This window comes from Podarcis liolepis, assembly GCF_965112155.1.
Source record: "Podarcis liolepis genome assembly, chromosome: 2".
Lineage (NCBI taxonomy): Eukaryota > Metazoa > Chordata > Lepidosauria > Squamata > Lacertidae > Podarcis > Podarcis liolepis.
This window is the reverse complement of record NC_139555.1, coordinates 62,698,443-62,712,982: the sequence shown is the minus strand read 5'-3', so window position 1 is coordinate 62,712,982 and position 14,540 is coordinate 62,698,443. Positions and strand designations below refer to the sequence as shown.

The 14,540-nt window shown below is 42.6% G+C and overlaps 1 protein-coding gene across 5 annotated transcripts in view; it reads left to right on the top strand.

The window, feature by feature from the left end:
* Positions 1-14,540, top strand: part of CAMK2A (calcium/calmodulin dependent protein kinase II alpha) — a gene marked incomplete at its 3' end in the record, with an annotated part of 113,104 nt that overhangs the window by 42,782 nt on the left and 55,782 nt on the right. For all 5 annotated transcript variants that reach the window (XR_014522271.1, XR_014522272.1, XM_083488415.1 and 2 more), the window contains exon 3: positions 6,496-6,555. Coding sequence is in view for 3 of the 5 variants with exons in the window: in XM_083488415.1 (XP_083344541.1) it covers positions 6,496-6,555 (60 nt within the window). The remainder of the gene's footprint in view (positions 1-6,495; positions 6,556-14,540) is intronic.

Here is a 14,540-nt window from a genome sequence, read left to right as displayed (position 1 = left end):
AAACAAGTGGGTTGCCAAAGGAGGGGAAAGCCCCCCTTCTCCACACTCAATGTAGAAATTGCAGTGGGTACAGGAGCCCTTCTGTGTTCCTTTGACAGCACTAAGCAGGCTAGTAGGAATTTCTGCGGGTTTGAATGGACTTATTTACAAGGTTGACCTAGTGCTACATGCATGGGTCCTTTCAGTCTCAGGGATGGCATTTCATCACGGGGCAACCTTCCAAGGGCTTCGTGCCAGTGGTGGGCGGGACCAGAGGCAAAAATGGGTGGAGCAACAGGTGGCGCTCTTTTGCCTTGAAACACTAAAAGCCAGATGTTTCTACATACACTCACCCACTACCCAGCACTCACATCTTTTATCCTCCATCAAGGCAAACAAGATGAATTATCCCAGTTTAAGATTAGGCATTCCAGCCAGGAAAACGCATTTGAGGAGAATGCAGAGCAGGGCCCTTGGTAGCCAGGAGAGCTGCGTGGGGAGGGCATGGTGTTCAGTCCTTGGGCTGTTGTACACTGATCAAATAAAATTTTGAGCTGTGCATCAGCAAGATCATTAGATGTGTGTGGGAGGAGGGAATCCAAGGTAGATATCATTTGACCTGTCAAATTGGTACGGTTGCATCTTCGGTACAAATTCAGTACTGAATCAGTACCATTAAGTATGCAGAAATAGACACTGCGCCTCCTCAACCAGTTTATCATAGAATTAAAGGTTTATTACCCCTCTAGATTGAGGCTGCAATCCTACGCACACAGCATAGTCATATGCATGTTTACTCAACTCATGGTACCTCCTCTGACAGAAGTATGCAGAGAATGGTGGTGACACCTCAACTGCTTACCCGTATTTTTCGCTCTATAAGACGCACCAGACCACAAGGCGCACCTAGTTTTTGGAGGAGGAAGACAAGAAAAAAAATATTCTGAATCTCAGAAGCCAGAACAGCAAGAGGGATCGCTGCGCAGTGAAAGCAGCAATCCCTCTTGCTGTTCTGGCTTCTGGGATAGCTGTGCAGCCTGCATTCGCTCCATAAGACGCACACACATTTCCCCTTACTTTTTAGGAGGGGAAAAGTGAGTCTTATAGAGGAAAAAATATGGTAAATCCCATTGAAGTCAATGAAGTCAAGATTATTTCCCTTTGCAAGGAACAAGGAGCTCTTGCTGGAAATGGGAAGCCTGCGTGGAGCTCCCTCTGCAATGTCTAGTCCAGTTAACCCGACATTTTGACATCGTTACAGTGTGCGTTTCCTCGCTCTTGTTCCACATAATTGGCTGCTGTTGATGGAATTGCAGCCAGAACTATAGCACAGAGAACAAGACTGCCTTATAATGGCTTAGACCATTGATGGCTCTGCAGTCTTTGCCAGCTAGTGGCACCAATGGTATGGACATATTGAAAACTTAAGAGTCGGTGTGGTTTTTCCAGAAAGCAGATTAGAAGAAGAGGTGTAGTGTGCCCATGAGAAGAAGAAAACTGTTCTTGTTGGTTCATTTTTGTTGGTTTGCCTCCTTTGTTTCTTGCGCACACACACACACACACACACACACACACTCACTGCAAGCATCAGAGACAAAGCAATGGGAGGGAATTGTAAGCGGGGACAACAATTAATTCAATGAGGAGGAGGTGATTTAGGTGGGAAAGATTAAGAGCTGTGTCTATGTCTGCATAGCTTAGCAAGAAAATGCCGCAATGATGAGTCTCTAGATGTAAACGCCAAGGATTGAAAAGGATTATTCAAAGCTTTACATGGCAGGTGCATGAGTAGAAATGCAGTGGAGCCGAATTAGGGAAAATGTTAGCTTTGTATTAGGAAGAGCTGCCTGTCAGACTCAGTGACATTAGCCTGCGGAATCCTTCTTGCATTCAAAGTACCAGAAGCTACAGCATCCAGGAATCCCTCTGTGGCCAGGGAGGCCAGTGCAAAAGGTCTGCTTCATTCTCAATAGCCGCTAAATGGAATGGCTGAGCTGTGCTGTGTTCCAATAATGATGATGAAACACTTGCTTCAGTTGTTGGTGCCTGGTGCAATAAAACACTTTCATAAATGCTAGCAAGGGGAGCACTCTGCTCCCAGGAAATTCATTCTATGTACTAAGAAACCAATAAAATGTAGAGCGATGGGCACAAAGCACTACACTGTAAAATGGAGAGAAACAAATACACGATTCTATATTCCAATGTTCTAGAAAACAACCATTGCTAGTTCAGCTAACAAGGCTCAAGAGTGTTGAAGATATCTGAGAATCTGTGCGCAACTCTTTTAACACTTTTTTTGTTGAGAATGCAAGGTTCACGCTGGTGCTGAGATCCCATGGCTGATATATAATCTTTAATCAAATTAGGAGTATCATTGCCAGTGCCAGGGAGAGGATCGAAGTCAATTCTGTGTGAAGAACCACATTTTATATCCTGCTGTTTTTCATTTTCACAACGCCTTCCTACTTACGCAGCTGCAGAGGGTGAGCCTTGTCGGTAAAAGCCACAGCTTTGTGGTAGGGCTCATGATCTGCATCCATAAAAGTTCAAGGTTCAAGCTTCAGTGCCTCCAATTAAAGGATGTCTATCATCCAAACTTGTTCAGTTCTGCTCTTTCCCCCTTATGCAGGGAATGTCCTCCAGAACAACTGTAATACCTCTCTTCTCTCTTGATTCAGAACAAGCCTTTGGCTCAGTCCCTTAGACCTCATCCCCCATTGAAACTTAGGGCCCACCCACACTCCCATTTGCCCCGTGATTTCAAGTGATTTCAAGTCATAGGTCCAAGAGGCTGTTGTTGTCCTGCCGCTTTCTCTGGGAAAACCTGCTGTTTACTACAGAACCAGGACAACCATCAATTAGGTTTTCTGCAGTAGAAAGCACCTTTGTATATTCATAAATGGAAACTGTTCCTGAAGAAGGTAGAAGCACAGGTGCCTTGTAGGGAGGGCCCTAGACAAATCTGGGACTGCCACAAAGCTCAAGAAGCAAATTCTGTGGAACATCAAGTTCCCGCCAGAAAGGTGATTGCTCACAATCCTTTTTACTACTGATGTGAGGCCAATATATTTTTGCTCCAGAGCTGTGTTGCAAGGGTGAGCATAGGCAAAACAGTGAAGTTCTACGACGTCCTGTTCTTTCAGATGTGGTTGTGTAAGCACAGTGATTCCTGCATACTCATGAGTGTGGCGGTTTTGTGGATTTATTTACAGTGGTACCTCGAGTTACAAACTCCTCAGGTTCCAAACACTTCAGGTTACAAACTCCGCTAACCTGAAAGAGTTACCTCAAGTTGAGAACTTTGCCCCAGGATGAGAACGGAAATCGTGTGCCGGCGGCGCAGCGGCAGCAAGAGGCCCCATTAGCGAAAGCACGCCTCTAGTTAAGAACAGTTTCAGGTTAAGAACGGACCTCCAGAACGAATTAAGTTTGTAACTAGAGGTACCACTGTATAAGATTTCTTACCCACCCTTCACTCATAAGGCCCCAGGGCAGGTTTTAACAATACCATATGATTAGACCCTACCAAGTGTCCCTGTTTTCCAGGGACAGTCCTGGATTTACAGAAGATGCCCCAATTTCTGGTTTGATCCCAGGATGCCCTGCTTTTCCTTAGGAATGTCCCTAGTTTCATTGTAGAAATGTTGGGATTTATTGAGTTATGTGACCCCCAAGGCAAGGAGATAAGTAACTACACAGCTATTAGAAGCAGTGTTAGAAATGGAGATATGAAAGCTAGGAGCTAAATGGCACCTTAAACCTAGGATATGGGCACGGCAATGGAATGTCTAGGTGCACTTTTTAAATAACAAGAATACAAAGCTGAAAATGAATGAACTGCAGCTCAAATCTTATGCTCGTTTTTCACGTGGTCTAGTCTTTTCCCTGCCCACCCCTCTAATATTCTTAAGAGGGTCCCTTCTGCAGTCTTCAGAGAGTGGCTGGAATTGGGGAGGCAGAAAAAGGTCCTCCTTTCCTTCCACTCTGTGGACAAGCCCTGGATTCTCCCTCCACCCCCTTACCTTCATATAAATATATCTTTTTGGCACCACAATTAACACATATTAAAGGCCTATACAACTGATGGCAGAGACATGCACCTTGAGTGTCCAGTTCACAAACTTAAGACTTAAGGGTTGTTCAGTGATCCCACTCCAAAGTTTGTTTTGATTTTAAGCATCACTGTGAGAGTCTGAGGTAGATAACACTTTAACATGTGCTGCTTAAACCATCATAACTAACTGACTAGTATATTTCAAATTCAAAGCACATCATACATTAAAAGAACATTTAACAAGGCATCTAACACCTAAACAAAATATGTTGGGTTGAAAATAAAATAAAATAAAGTTTACAGGTCCCCAATCCAGGCACATTTTACTTGGGAGGAAGGCCCATTGAACTTGGTTGGGATTTACTTCCTAGTAACAGTGGCAATTTTAATCTGAAATCTTAGGTGCAGTACTGCGCCCAGAGCTCAGAAACTGCTTGCATTTATGAAATTCCCTGTAGCAAAATGCGCCTAGAACAATGGGAGTTTTGAATGCTGATTACAAGACATCTGAAGGCAGCCCTGTATAGGGAAGTTTTTTAATGTTTAATTTCTAGTATGTTTTTATATACGTTGAAAGCAGGCCAGAGTAGCTGGGGCAACCCAGTCAGATGGGTGGGGTGTAAATAATAAAATGAGGGTGATGATGGAATGGAACATCCCTATTTTCACCAGAGAAATGTTGGAGGGTATGTATTATTTAAAACAAAGGAAGTAATTCCAAACAAAAGCAGCACAGTGTAGGTTAAACAAAAACAGAAGAGGTCCATCCTACAAAAATATATGAATTGTCAGAGGCCAGAGGCCTGTGTGTGTGTTCAGAGTACAGGGGAATGTATACAACAGGTACGCTAGATGCCCCTCTGTGGGGAGGGAATCTGACAATTCAGAGGCTGCCACGAGGCAAAAGAACACCAAGGAAGAATTAAGCTTGCTTTTCTTATTGCCATATGCCCTGTTGGGATAGGCAGGCTAAAAGAAAACAGCAGTGAAAGATCAGTGCTGTGCTCGCACATACATAGCCATTCATGGTCTGCTGGAGCTTGTTAAGCTTTTGATGTTTGGCACCTCTGGCGGAGTGTGAGACTGTTGTCCCCAAGCTCCGAGGCACATTTGCAACACAATGGGGAACAGGCAGCAGAAAGTTCACACTGCTGGATTCCTCATATCTTACTTCAACACAAACCTAATTGTGTGTGTTTATCTCAAGAAAGAGGCTGAGAGAAAGGGAACAAGTGGTGCTTTGTACTAGGAAGGTGAGCAAGGAAAATGGGAGGTGGGGACATAAAGAGGCACATGGCTGCTACATCAGAACAAAACCGAGCTAGACATTTAGGCTGCTTGTTTGTAGGACGCTATATTCAACCAGCAGTCCGTGAGCTTGCTAGGGAAGAACTCACATTTGTAAAATCAGTCTTTGCCAAGAGACCCTTATTTTTAAATTTAAATGCCAAAAGAAAAGGTTTCCCCACTCCCACTATCTTCAAATGAAGTTGTGCAGTGGATATTTCCACTCACTCACCCACCTTTGTTAGAAATCTTGTTGCTATTGATGAGAGCCCTGCTTGCTATAATGCAAAATAACTCCAGATTTTTGTGTGGCTTGATCCTAAGTGAGTCGAAAATAGCCAGTGCTAGGTTGACTTGTGTTTTAAAGACATGCCTTTGAGGTTGTTTACCTTTGAGGTTGTGATTTCTGCTTTGTAGGAGGTTGGACTAGGTGACTCTGTGAGTCCCCTCCAGCTGTACAATTCTGTGAGGTGCCAGGGGTTACATCTACCTGCAGAATCAGAGGATAATTTGTTTTTTTTATGACTATCAATTCTCATTGTCCTGACTGCTTACTTGCATTTTTTTGTGTGTTGCAGATAAACATATATTACAAAAGGTGTAATCTCATTGAAAGGAAGTAAGCACTATGACACTGTCCCTGGAACTTCTTGTCCCTTGGGGAAGTGGCACAAGCAGAAGCGTATTATAAATTAGCATTAATTTTTAAAAGTGGAACGTAACACAGGAGATTGTCAGCTCTAGCTTAGTTTCAAGGTACTTGTGGATATTGCCAGGAAATCATTCCTACATCATTTTTTCCTAGAGTTCAAGGAAGTAATTTTATTTTCATACAGAATAATCATTTCCAAGTCGGTCATAGAAGGGCTTTTGGGTGAATAGCCACTAAGTGGATGGGTGGGTGATTTAGATGTCTTAAGGATGTTAAAGGCTGACAATTCTGACAGAGGCTGGAAAAGTTTGCCTCAACAATTCTATAGGTACGTGCCCCTTAGCTGAATATTTAGATAACTTTTGTTAAATCATCCCAAGTTCTTATTGCTGCCTGGATTTGCATGCTATAAATGCCAGAGGAATAATATGGAGAGCTAATGACTAGCCTACAATCAGCTGAGGATAGCATGCATGCTGCTCTTTCAGACACATTGATTTGTTGGCATCTTTCCCTACAGATCATCAGAAGCTGGAACGAGAGGCTCGGATCTGCCGTCTCCTGAAGCATCCTAATATAGGTAGGGAAGAATCCTCACCTCTCTTTGGGATAGTGAGTCCATTCATCTGCTGGGAATGTGTCAACTCCAGTGTTTGTCCCATGAAAGTTGAGGGTCACCTGTATTTTACCTTTTCAATCTGATGTGGTACAGTCCTGAAAGAGGATGACTAGGCCTGTGGGCAAGGCTTACTCTAGGTTTGAGGGGTCTCTGAGCAAAGTGTCATTTGGCAGGCCCTCCCTCTGTAAACAGACATGCCTGTCTCTAGTACCAGCTCAGTGCAGCTGGGTCGAGAACCCCGTTTGATGTCCCACAAAACCCCATATCAATGGCAGGTCTGGGAATTGCGGTAAAGTAAAAGAGTGACTAGATGCGGTTTGGAGTGGCCAAGATTTTTGGTCTTGGGGATGTGGTAGGCATCAGCAGTAGGCCCTATGAAGGTGCCCAATGATACCTGCCTGTATGCCCACGGATGCTAGCCCTGACTGTATGAACTGTTTTCCTGTTTATGGGAATTTCTTTCAAACATCAGTTCAGAGGGGCGAGGCTGCCAACTTGAATAAAATATTGCAGTGGCCCAGGTATGCCCTGCCCCACATAATCAGTCATGTGATGCAGTCCATGCACACCATTTGAATGGCAATGACCATCATCTTTGGCAGGGGCTCCAGCCCCCTCAAATATTTTATTGTGGGGCAGAAGCCCCAGAGGGGTGTAGCCAACTAAGTTCTAATCAGAGTAGACCACTGAAATTAACGAACCTAAGTTTGTCATTTCTATTGATTTCAAGGGGTCTGCTCTGATCAGCATTGGATACAATCCAGATTTCCCCACTTAGTGTTATGCTTGTGGTGACCTAAGTATGACATTGGCAGCAAGTACTTCATGTTATGCCGTGTTCTTTAACCTTGGGTCCCCGTAGGTTGTTGGATTACGAATGATGGGAGTTGCCAAAGACATCAATGGGGGGGGGGGGGGGGAAATCAACAAAACCATTAAAAGAAGAAGAAAAAGAATAATAAGAATGCTGATTTTAAACTCTTCTCCCCCTCCCATAACTTGATGATTGCTAAAGCACTGCAGTAGTACACCAAAGAAGTCCACAGACACAGGGGACATAGAAAAAAATGTGTCATATTGAAAATTAGGAGGAGAAAAGAAACAAACATATGTTGGACTTGTGGGATCAATGTTGCTTGCTACGAACAATGCCTAAGATACTGTATTCAATAGCTGCGCATCCCGTGTATACAGCCATGTTCTACATAGCAGACCCAATAGTAATAAAGCACTACCTGGAGGTGGGGGGGGGAATTGTATTTCTTAATGACAAGATATTCTGGTTTAAGCTCTGAATAAATATAGAATCTCAGAAGGTGTGGGTTGTATTTAGTGTAGCGCTAAGGAGATTGTTCCACCAGTGCAAGGATTCCTGCTTGTGCAACGAAAAGTTCTTTCCCTCTGCTTCCCCTAAATATGTTCTAACCCTCTGGAGCAGATCTGGGGAGGCAAATGCATGGGGGGGAGGAGAAGGGAAGAAATTCTGTTGTGCAAGCAGAAATCCTTATGCTCATGAAATACTGTAGCTGAATACCTTCCTGTATCTTTAAAAGAATCTGGTTTCGTTGCCATTAATTAATAAAAACTGCATATTTATTAAGCAACCCTCTGCCCTCAGAAAACCTCAAAGAGCTGGATTATGATGCTGCTAAAAGCAAGAAAAACCAGCCAATGACTTTAATTAGCATTGGATCAAATCAAATAGCTGGGCAAAAAAAGAGGGTAAAAAGGTACAAAGTAATAATAATCTGCACAGGTAGGTAGCCGTGTTGGTCTGCCGTAGTCGAAACAAACAAACAAACTAAATCATTTCAGTAGCACCTTAGAGACCAACTAAGTTTGTTATTGGTATGAGCTTTCGTGTGCATGCACACTTCTTCAGATACACACACACATGCACACGGAAGCTCATACCAATAACAAACTTAGTTGGTCTCTAAGGTGCTACTGAAATGATTTTTTTTAAAATAAAGTTTGGAATAATACCTAAATGGGGCTAATATTGATTTCAGTTTTGTTTTCTATGACTGTTTCTGTGTTGGTTGAGTTTCATTTTCTTCTATGCATGATTTTTTTAAAAGTTGTGTTTTTATAATAAATTTCAAATATGTTAATAAATAAACAGACAACTCTCAGAAACATTAAGTTCAGATTCCTAACACGTAGGGGCTAGCTTCTCCTTTAACCAACCAATCTCACTCACAGAACAGAATAGTGATGAAGGTGGGTAGTAGTAGTTATTCTCGATGCATTGATCCATAGCACTGAGAAGTAATTGGATGAATATGTGTCATATGAAAGAAGCAGGCTAGAGGAGAGGGTGGGAGAATTAGCCTCAGAAAGCTAAAGCCATGATGCTGATTTGCTCTGTCATGTTCCTGTGCTCCTAGATCTGGAGTTGTTCATGACTTGACATTAGCTACCTACCTAATGGGAGCATTCGGGCCTGGCTAACAGACCTTTCCATTATAAGATGGCTATTAGTCAAAGCAGCAGAATCAGTTGCAGAGAACCTGCCGTGCTTTTGTACACTGCATAAAAGCTAAACACACTTAGCAGCAAGCTTTGGTGCTGTAGGATGATAATGCACACATAGACCAGAATTAACTTATAAGATGGATATTAGCAAAATGAAGATTTGGGGTGAAGGAATGGGACCTCTTTATCATGCCGATTTACCTGGCTCTTTCACATAATGATGATGATGATGATGTTGGTCTGTCCTTGAAAGCATGGCTTGCTCCCAGTCAGTTAGGATCTGGGGATGAAAGCAAGTGAGGCACAAGCTAAGTCTCACCTTTAAATATTTTTCAATGGCTGCTGAATTTTAGAAGCAAACTGCAGTTTGTTCTACGTGCAACTGCTTGTGAATAATTCCCAATGAGACTGTCTCCCGAGACATATGCCTTGGACTGCATAGTAGTCCGATTCTTCAACCCTGGACTACATCCTAACATCCAATGAGAAGAAAAAAGAATGTTGGTTGTAGTCCACAAATGGAGGCATGCATATTCACTTCCAGTTGCTACTAAAATCATCCGCTTTAAAAAATGCTTTCTCCTCCGGGTGCCTGACATAATAAGGGAAGCTTTTTGGGTTACTTACTTTTTTTATAGTAGGAAATGCTTCAGGTTCACCTCCCACTATGTTTCAGTAATACTGTCCTTTATTAGGAGCTCAAATTCTCCTTGCTTGTTTCCCATAATCTGTGTATTAGTACGTATAACTAAAACGAGCCATTCCCTCCAATTTATTTTCAGGATCACCTTGCCCCATATTTCCCACTCAATCATTTTGATTTGTGCGACTGGCTCCTCTTGTGCCTTTAACAGCTGCTTGATAAGCAACAAGCTTTCGAAGTTTTCATGGCAAGGAAGCACTAGCACTTGCTAATGTCTACAGATCAAGGGCATAGAACCAGGGCTAGTTTTAAAAAGTTGGCAACCCCATGTACTGTGTGCATCAAGGCTATCCATCTTTACTTTTCAGATCACTGACAAACTGACTTCTTACAACTTTAGGCCGCCCAAGAACAAAAAAAGTCCTCTGGGTGGCTTACAATAATAGTTGAAACTGCCAGATCTACAAATAAGCTGATAAAAACCACAGAATATTAACACAGCCTCAAAGCACAGTACTTGGTTTATGAACCACAGTCGTTTGCAGGATCCATCCTTTATCCAGAAGCTTGAGTGCAGAATATGTTTTGGTGGAATGTGCTGAACATCCTTGGCTGGTCCTCTTGCCCTCTTTCTGTCTGTAACAGTAGTCTGTTGCCACTGCTCTGATTTCCATCTCACCCTTCCTTCTCTCTCTCTCTCTACACACACACACACACACACACACACATGCTCACACACATGCCCCCTGCTTTATAAATGTTTCAGATCATAAAGAGCCTGTCAGGTTCAATCTGTCTTGGGCAAATGCCTGCACAGCAGCGTCAGGTCTCTTTTACATCAGGCAGAACCACAGACTGAGCTGGACCAAGCTGTTACTATGACAACAGAGGCCTTTCCTCTTTCCCCCTCCCTTTCTTTTCCTTGCCCCAACTGAAGGGATGCTTCTCTAGAGCTAAAAAATAAAAATCCACATAAGAAGAAGACAATGGAGTTTGGGATGCATGTGGGGTAAGAATCAGGTGCTGGAACGACAAAGGAAATGATTCTTTTCTCTTTTACTCCCAATTTTCTTTTCTTTTTGAATATATTATTATTATTATTATTATTATTATTATTATTATTATTATTATAATGTTACCCACTAACAAGACCAATGCTGTTTAAATTGAATGTAGACGCCAGCGTGGAAAAACTCATTCTAATGGAAAAGAAATGTAATTTGTCTATTTCTTCAGTGCATATGTCACCACATGCTTATAAAAAGCCTCAGGCTAGCTAGCAGCAATTAAAAACAACCATTAAAAAATCTCAGCAATACAATAAAATTAGTTAAAAATAAACAGCATTGACAATAATGCCGTGGCTCCATCTGGCACCGAGTTCAGATCTCTGCCAGGCTATTTTGGTTTGTTCAATACACATTGTGCTACCAGGTGGTTTGTTTTTTAAGGTCATCTCCTATTTTACCAGCAATACCGCTGTTCATTTGCCCAGCAACTCAGTATACAGAAATGTATACATTTCTGAGCGGAAGGCTGTTAAAACAGAGATGTAGAGATAGGAAGAAAAGTGGAAACCCTATTCACGAAATAGATCTTATCACACAATTAAAATATGCAAACTTCTAAAAGAACAACATATCAATATCTGATCTTTTATCCTGTGGTCAGGTGGTAAGTATTTTTGCCAAAAGTTTTAGAACTCAAATCATTACATGCATAACACAATTTATTTGTGTGTGTGTGTGTAAATCACAAGCAACCTTAAGGTGTTCCCCAAACAATGGTGGAATGGGTCACCCTAATGCAAGGGTAGGGGATCTGTAGCCCTCCACATGTTGCTGGACTACAACTCCCATCATCCCTGCCTGTTGGCCATGGTGGCTGGAGCTATTGTAAGTCCAACAATATCTAGAGGGCCATAGGTTTCCCTACCCCTCCAAATGCATTGGTTTCAGCATCTGATGCTGTTTGTCTTTGATCACCTTGCCTCTGTCTCCCAAACTACCCAATGTCTTTGTGTGTGGTTTACATGGGTGTCATGGAAGCAATGCACACAGAAGAATCATATCCATACATCCAGCATATGATGCCAGTTGCACTCCAATGTGCTGTATACACCATCAGCTGCAACATATGTGATATAGGAACCAAGGATAGACCAAGATCTGTCAATTTCAGTTCTCCCAGATTTTCATTTCTCCAATCTCACATTCAGTTCTCTACATTTCTTCAATTTGTGATTTTTATAATAAAAAATCCCCATTAGAATACTTTCTCTTAACAAAAAACATTTTTATGCAAGTGTTTTCCCCTAATATGAGGCATTTTTAACGTTATTTTCACCAATATATTAATTTTAATGCATGTTTCCCTTCCTCAATAGCATGCATATTGTTGGGTAAACATTGACTGGAGAACGACACTGCAACATTTGGAGAAGTGCAAATTTCAGAGAATGGCTGTGTTTCAGCTCCCGTATTGTTTCGGAAGGTGTGAATTAAGTAGCTTTCCCTTTAAATGCAAACTGAATCAAAACTCCCCCCCAGCCCTACCAAACAACCCTAAGGTAGGAGATGACTGGGCTGGAGAAAAAGTGTTGGTACTTTCCCTTCTTTTCCTCAACTCCAAAATGTACTCCATCTGTGTGAATCGCTGCACACAGCTTGTAATCGAGCTTGCAATAAATTGTGGAGTGCTGCAGCCATGGCTTTCCTATTTTCTCAAAGGGATGGAATAGTTAACATTGCTGACATCTGAATTCACATCTCTGGCATTTGAGTTAATCCCACACTGAAGAGGAACAGGCAGTTTATGCCTCTGAAGACAATTGAGAGTGACACTCTGCAGACTCATTCAGTTGCTTTACATAGCTCTTATTGTGTGCATTTTCTCTGCAGCCATAAAACCTTCACACGCACCTGCACACCCTTTTACAAATGAAAACTAAGATTAATTGGAGTGAGTGTTCAGTATCATTAGATATCAGATTGCCCTTTTGTAGGTCATTCCTCTTCATTTTTATTCATAGTAGACCCATAGAATTTAATGGACGTGGTAAAGATGGACCCATTCATTTCAGCGGGCCTGCTTTGAATACCACAGTTTTTCATTTTTGTGTCTGTTTTCTTGCACGCAGCATTAGCTTTCCCTTTTGTCAGGGTGCTCAGATGCAAAGGAGAGTGACAGGACTCCTGTGTCGTCCTCTACACTTTTAATATTTTATAACAAAAAAATTCCTTCCAGTAGCACCTTAAAGACCTGAACAAAGACATTGGATTCTTATCTCATTATACATGACTAAGCCATTTTTCACCTTCTCACCCCTTGCCTTTTCCTGTAAGACCTATTGCAGTCGTTAAGAGTCGTCAACAGGCTCATCTCAGCTATCTGCCAATCACCCATTCCCACCACCCTTCTGAGTAATACCCCTCCCCACCTTCTCACTATATAGAAGGATCTGGCAACTTCTGTTTCAGTGTATCTGAAGAAGTGTGCATGCACACGAAAGCTCATACCAAGAACTAACTTAGTTGGTCTTTAAGGTGCTACTGGAAGGAATTTTTTTGTTTTGACTATGGCAGACCAACACGGCTACCTATCTGTTAATATTTTATGTTAGAAGAGGGATGCTGCTTGTTCTGCAGGGTTGGAAGAAAGCTACTTCTTCTGCATTTCCCGTTTTTATGCAAATGTCACAGGCTGCATATACATTTAGAACACTATTAAAGCACACCCACACACACACCTGGGAGTTATAGTTGTTAAGGGTGCTGGGAATTGTAGCTCTGTAATGGGTAAACTAAGGGACGCGGGTGGCGCTGTCGGTTAAACCACAGAGCCTAGGACTTGCCGATCAGAAGGTTGGCGGTTTGAATGCCCATGACGGAGTGAGCTCCCATTGCTCGGTCCCTGCTCCTGCCAACCCAGCAGTTTGAAAGCATGTCAAAGTGCAAGTAGATAAATAGGTACCACGCCGGCAGGAAGGTAAATGGCGCTTCCGTGCACTGCTCTGGTTCACCAGAAGCGGTTTAGTCATGCTGGCCACATGACCCGGAAGCTGTACCAATAAAGCCTCGGCCAATAAAGCAAGATGAGCGCTGCAACCCCAGAGTCGGTCACGACTGGACCTAATGGTCAGGGGTCCCTTTGCCTTTACTTTAATGGGTAAACTACAGTTCTTAGCATTCTTGGTGTGTGTGTGTGTGCGTGTGCGCACACTTTAAATGTATGGTGTATATCATTAACTCTAATCATTTCACTGGGCCATCTGATACCCTATTAGGGTTGCCAGCTTTTCAACGAGCTGAGCCGCTGTAATGCTGCTTTTGAACACCTGCTTGATTTTCAGAAATTAACAGATATATATATATATGTACACACACACACACACACACACACACACACACACACACACACACCATGGAAATAAGGGCTGCAACCTACATTTCATTTCCATATTGAAAAAGCTTCACTTGCTGATTTTCAAAGCTGCTGTTAAAGGCACAAGAACAGGCTGTGCCATGGTTCCCTGTGTCATCTGGCAACTCTGCCCCCTGCTCCTTTTTTGCCCTTCTCCCTGGAGACACAGATGTGAGTTGCATAGAGTGGCAGTGCTTCTCTGTGGGAACAGACAGGATTGTGTTAACAGAGCAAGATAACTGAACAAGACCAATCTGGTAGCTATTTATACCCAGAAAGCCATTCTCTCCTCTCCTCCCCTCACACCCCCACTGTTCACTGCTGCCTGGAAACTCAGGAGTACAGTTCCCAATGAAAGCAGCACAAACAGGGTAATTATCTACTGATGATCTAAAATGAACCA